The sequence below is a fragment of the Chaetura pelagica genome, unplaced genomic scaffold (genome assembly GCF_000747805.2).
Source record: "Chaetura pelagica isolate M959 unplaced genomic scaffold, ChaPel_1.0 scaffold356, whole genome shotgun sequence".
NCBI lineage: Eukaryota > Metazoa > Chordata > Aves > Apodiformes > Apodidae > Chaetura > Chaetura pelagica.
The window spans coordinates 8,748,929-8,753,626 of record NW_009953964.1 but is presented as its reverse complement, the minus strand read 5'-3'; the positions used below and the strand labels follow the sequence as shown (position 1 = coordinate 8,753,626).

Below are 4,698 nucleotides of genomic sequence, written 5' to 3'. Positions count from 1 at the left end.
GTGTTTCTCTTCCCCAAATGCAAAACTCTACACTTCCCCTTGTTGAACTTCATCAGGTTTCTCCCTGCCCAACTCTCCAGCCTGTCTAAGTCTCTCTGAATGGCAGCGCAGCCTTCTGGTGTGTCAGCCACTCCTTCCAGCTTAGTGTCATCAGCAAACGTGCTGAGGGTACATTCTATACCCTCATCCAGGTCGTTGATAAAGATGTTGAACAACACCGGTCCCAGTACCGACCCCTGTGGGACTCCACTAGTCACACACCTCCAACCAGATTCTGCCCCATTCACTACAACTATCTGACTCCTTCCTTTCAACCAGTTCCTGATCCACCTCACTACCTGATCACCAAACCCATACCTGATCAACTTATCTACAAGGATGCTGTGGGAGATGGTGTCAAACGCTTTACTGAAATCAAGATAAACCACATCTACCGCTCTACCATCATCTATCCACCTAGTAATTTCTCTGGAATAACCAAAGGGAGAGAAAGGACTGTTGATTTTTTCTTCTTTTTTTTTATTTTTTTTTTATTTTTTTAAATTTGGCACACTTCTCAGTACCTGGAAGACTATAATATAAGGGTCTTCTGGATAACTAGGAAAGGAAGACATGGGGGAAAGGAATGGTGCTCCATCTCAGCACCTCCCTCACTCCATATTTTCTCTTTCCTGGAATGCAATGTTTTTTCCCCCTTGCAGTCATCAAGAACTGGTGTGCTCAGATGACCTGCTTAACAGCTCCAGTGCATCCAGAACCACTCCTCTCAACTTTGCTCTGCTTTGAAGACCAGTTCTGAAGTCAGACTCACATGCCCAGAAGCTTGCCTTTTTTTTTTCCCCCCAGTGTAACAGAGGTTTATACAGGATATCACCATTCCTGGCATAACTCACTCTCCTGTGCCTTTAGGCCATCACAAGTACAACTCAGCTCTAGTACTGAGGATACAACTTGTCTAGGCACCATGTACCATCTGTATAGAACACAACTTCACATAAACAAGGAGCTACTCCACTAAATGATAAAGTTGTCTAAATCCCTGCTGTCAGTCACAGGAGTGTTACCTGCTGAAGAAACACTCCTGTGTGCAGCATAAGGAAAGCTGTGATGTTTGCATGAGTTATCACAGTAAGAATTTTTACTCTACAAAGCAACTGCAAGAGAGTCAGGAAATCACCAGTAAGACCTTTGGATTCCAGGAATAAGTATTTCAAAAAGCATTATTCAATATATTAGAGAATTTACATGTTCAAAAGCCAGTTGTTTAGTAAATATATGACAAATGTCTAATTAACTGTCTTTTAGAGTAGCCCAAGTTGGAATAGGTTCTGGAGTTCAGCAATCTTAGTTTGGGTTTTCTTGAGTGAATATGCATTATATTTATTTGCAGAATAAATGTTTTAAGAATAAATCGAGGCAATTCTAAAGTAATACTGTGTAATAACCAGCTAGTGTCTTGTCCAGTAATCTGTCCTTCCTGTTTTTTTACTGTGTTGTTGTACTGCACAAACAGACTGGAGTAAAAATAGCATGATTCATAGTTGTTGTCCTGCTTGTCTCCTGTCAGAGAGGACAAACAAGAGAGACAGCTTGCTAGTAAATAGTGAAGGTAGGTGTGTTTAGGGTAATGCAATATAGAGGAACCATTTCTAAACAGCTTTTGGTGTGAAGAGCTTCTTTCAGATTCTGTAACAGCTATAAAACATACAACATTGCCCAGGACTTATTAGCAATATTTATCTGTATCAGGACAGACCTTTGCACATTAGCACTGAAACTTTTTTCATTAAAACAAACAACTGGGGAGAAAGTACTTTAAAAGACTCTTGCCCTACAGCTTGATGTTTGTGAACCCTAGATGTTTATATCAGAAGCAACGCAATCAGTTGCCAGGGTTATCACTGGGTGCACTGAACTACAAAGGCAAGGCTGGCTCAGTCATCTATTCCAGCTTCAGATAGTGCATGATGGAGACTTGCTCTCTTGGCAGTTTTTTACTTCCAGTTGCATCCATGTTATGCCTCGTGTGCTGACACAAGGCTTTCTTAATCTTCAGACCCTTGAACACCATATATATATATTCCTTAGGAAGAAAAAAAAAAAAAAAGTTGCCAAAGCTATAAAAAGATTAGAGCTTTTTAACAGAATCACATCCTATAACTCCTTATTTATCCTGGGATGAAAAAAGAACACACCAAAGAAAAGCTCTGATGTCCTACAAGTGCCATAATGTTTAGTTAGACCAAAGAGTAGAACCAGAGAAGTTTACACTGAAAAAAATAATCTTGTTTATCAAGTCCAAGGGCTAACACCCTGTTCTTTGCCTTGCCACAGTAGTTTCCAAACTCTGATCCATGGATTGCTGCAGATCTTGTCCTTAAAGGACTTGTACATGTTGGCATATTCCTTAGGTGCAGAATAGGGTTTCTGCTGGAAAGGTAAAGAGCCTGGGGCACAGCAGTGGGGAAATTGTTTAGAAGGACCACTTTGAGGACTGGGCCCAGTCAGGTGGCACAGCTTCTGGCTACAGGGGAGTGCTGTGGTGTCTTGCCAGGCAAGCAGAGATAACAGACCCTTCACCACTTGGTGCTGTAGCTGCAGTCCACTGAAAGGAAAAAAATGCTAGGAAAATGTTGCTGTAGCAATAAGAGTTGAGCTGCTAGTTGTGCTAAAACAGTCAGAGCGTGGATGTGTCTGACACTTTTCTTAGAAGATGGTTCAAAACATACAGCCTTCCAAAGCACCTGCATAATGCTGCCTCTAAAAGATGACTGTGAGCTTTTACCTGCTTCTGCTGGTCAGCCATGGTGGAATATCCAGTGTCTCTTGTCATCTGAAATAAGAGGTCATCTGAAATAAGAGGCTGTCCTAGAGATTATTGCACAGCTGTTTTTATATTGCTGCACCCTTCAATAAATTATGATTAGCAAAAGCTAAGAAAACATTTCTTAAGGTTTTCTTGGTTTCACCCAGTCTTTAATGATATGAAGAGATTACTGAGGATTGCAGAATTTAATCCATTTTCCTTCTTATGCTTAGAAGAATATTCAAGCATTGGGAAACTGTTAAATAAGGTAACAAAGGGAAGCACAAGGAAGGTAGAAAAGCACCTGTCTGAGGTACAGGTGGAAAACTATTAATTAGAGAGATGATATTTTATTACCTTTCTGATGGTAGCAAGCCTCTTGGGAGTACCCTTGGAGTTTCAGAAAGGAGGAATGCACTGCCAAAAAGAAGTCCCAGTGTTAGCCAAGAGGTTACACTTTAGCTGTGAAATGAGAGCTTTCCGGGTACATTCTTACAAATGCAACTGTTTATTTACACATGTTCCCAGCTCTGTTTCCCTATGTTACCCATTAGCATGCGGGTCAAGGGGGCATGAGATAGCAAAATTGGACAACTTCTTCCTGCTTATTCATAGGCAAGAAAAGGACAGGGCCAGTCCACCAAACTACCTACTTTAGTGGAAGAAACTGATGCTAAGTGGCATCAGGCAAAAAGTGATTTGAAACTTGAAACCATGAGCCCAACCCCACTGTCAAACTTCTTTTGACACAGGGTTGGATGTACTCCTGTAGGAGATGCCAACTTTTGGTAGCAGCCTTAAAAAAGAAATCAAACAAGTTAACTTTATCTCCCTTGGCCAAAAGATGTAGTGAGATGCCCTGGGGTGCTATTCCTTAAAATGAGGATGTGTTGAGGAACTGACAGTGTCATAGGGCTTCTCATCTTTTCCCAGATCTAGAGCTCCTTGCTGTGAGGAGCTCACAGAGACAGTCTGTGGTCAGCGATCTTCTGTATGGCTTTTTACTCCAGTACATCAAGTTTGCCAACCACAACCTTATGGAAAAAATATAGTTGGACTCCAACATACATGGTGAAGAATACTTGTAAGTAGCAATCATAGAATCACAGAATAGTTTGGGTTGGAAGGGACCATAAAGATAATTCCAACCCCCCTGCATTGGCAGGGACACCTCACACTAGACCAGGTTGCTCACTGTCCCATCCAACCTGCCCTTGAACACTTCCAGGAGGGGGCATCCACAGCATCCCTGGGAAATCTGTGCCAGTGCTCCACCACCCTCACAGTATAATAGCCTGCTAGCCTGAACAGAACAGCATAAATAACTTGCCACAGGATAAATGGATCTTATTTGTATTTCTGACAGATCATCTGATCACAATGATGCCTTTCATGTTACGTAACAGGAACTATATGCCCATCTTGTCACACATGTCCTCTCAGCACAGGTGTTCCCACTGTTTCCAGGAAAACATGACTAAGACTTGAAATTCATTAAGCTTTGAATAGTCCATTCCTTTTTGAAGCTTTGCTCCATTCCAGCTTTACTAGCAGGTTGTCTGGAGTCTTGAACAGTTGAGTTGTGTGTATCTGCATGGAGGGAGATTCCACAGCTTCACTGTAACTTTTTTCCCCCTCCTCCTAATATCTTATAAGAACTTTCTTTGTTAGAACTCTTATCTCTTGCTCTTTTGCTGTGCACCTCTCTGTCTGCTCTACAAACACCCAGTAGGGAGCTGAAAACAGCAATGTGAAATCACTGCTCTGGGACAATACAGCTGCCTGCAGTTTTTTGTGGTTAAAGAGATTTTTCTACTCTTATGACCTTGTAGTATACAACATTAGGTCTTAGGAAGATATAAATGGGGTATCTCAGCTGCCTGCTGGAAGGC

General features: G+C 41.7%; 1 protein-coding gene across 1 annotated transcript in view; it reads right to left on the bottom strand.

The window, feature by feature from the left end:
- Window positions 1–2,833, bottom strand: part of FAXDC2 (fatty acid hydroxylase domain containing 2) — an 8,370-nt gene extending 5,537 nt beyond the window's left edge. Inside the window, exon 1 of the mRNA XM_010002012.1 lies at window positions 2,786–2,833. Within this exon, the coding sequence (XP_010000314.1) occupies window positions 2,786–2,833 (48 nt within the window). The remainder of the gene's footprint in view (window positions 1–2,785) is intronic.
- Between the last annotated feature and the right edge of the window lie 1,865 nt (window positions 2,834–4,698).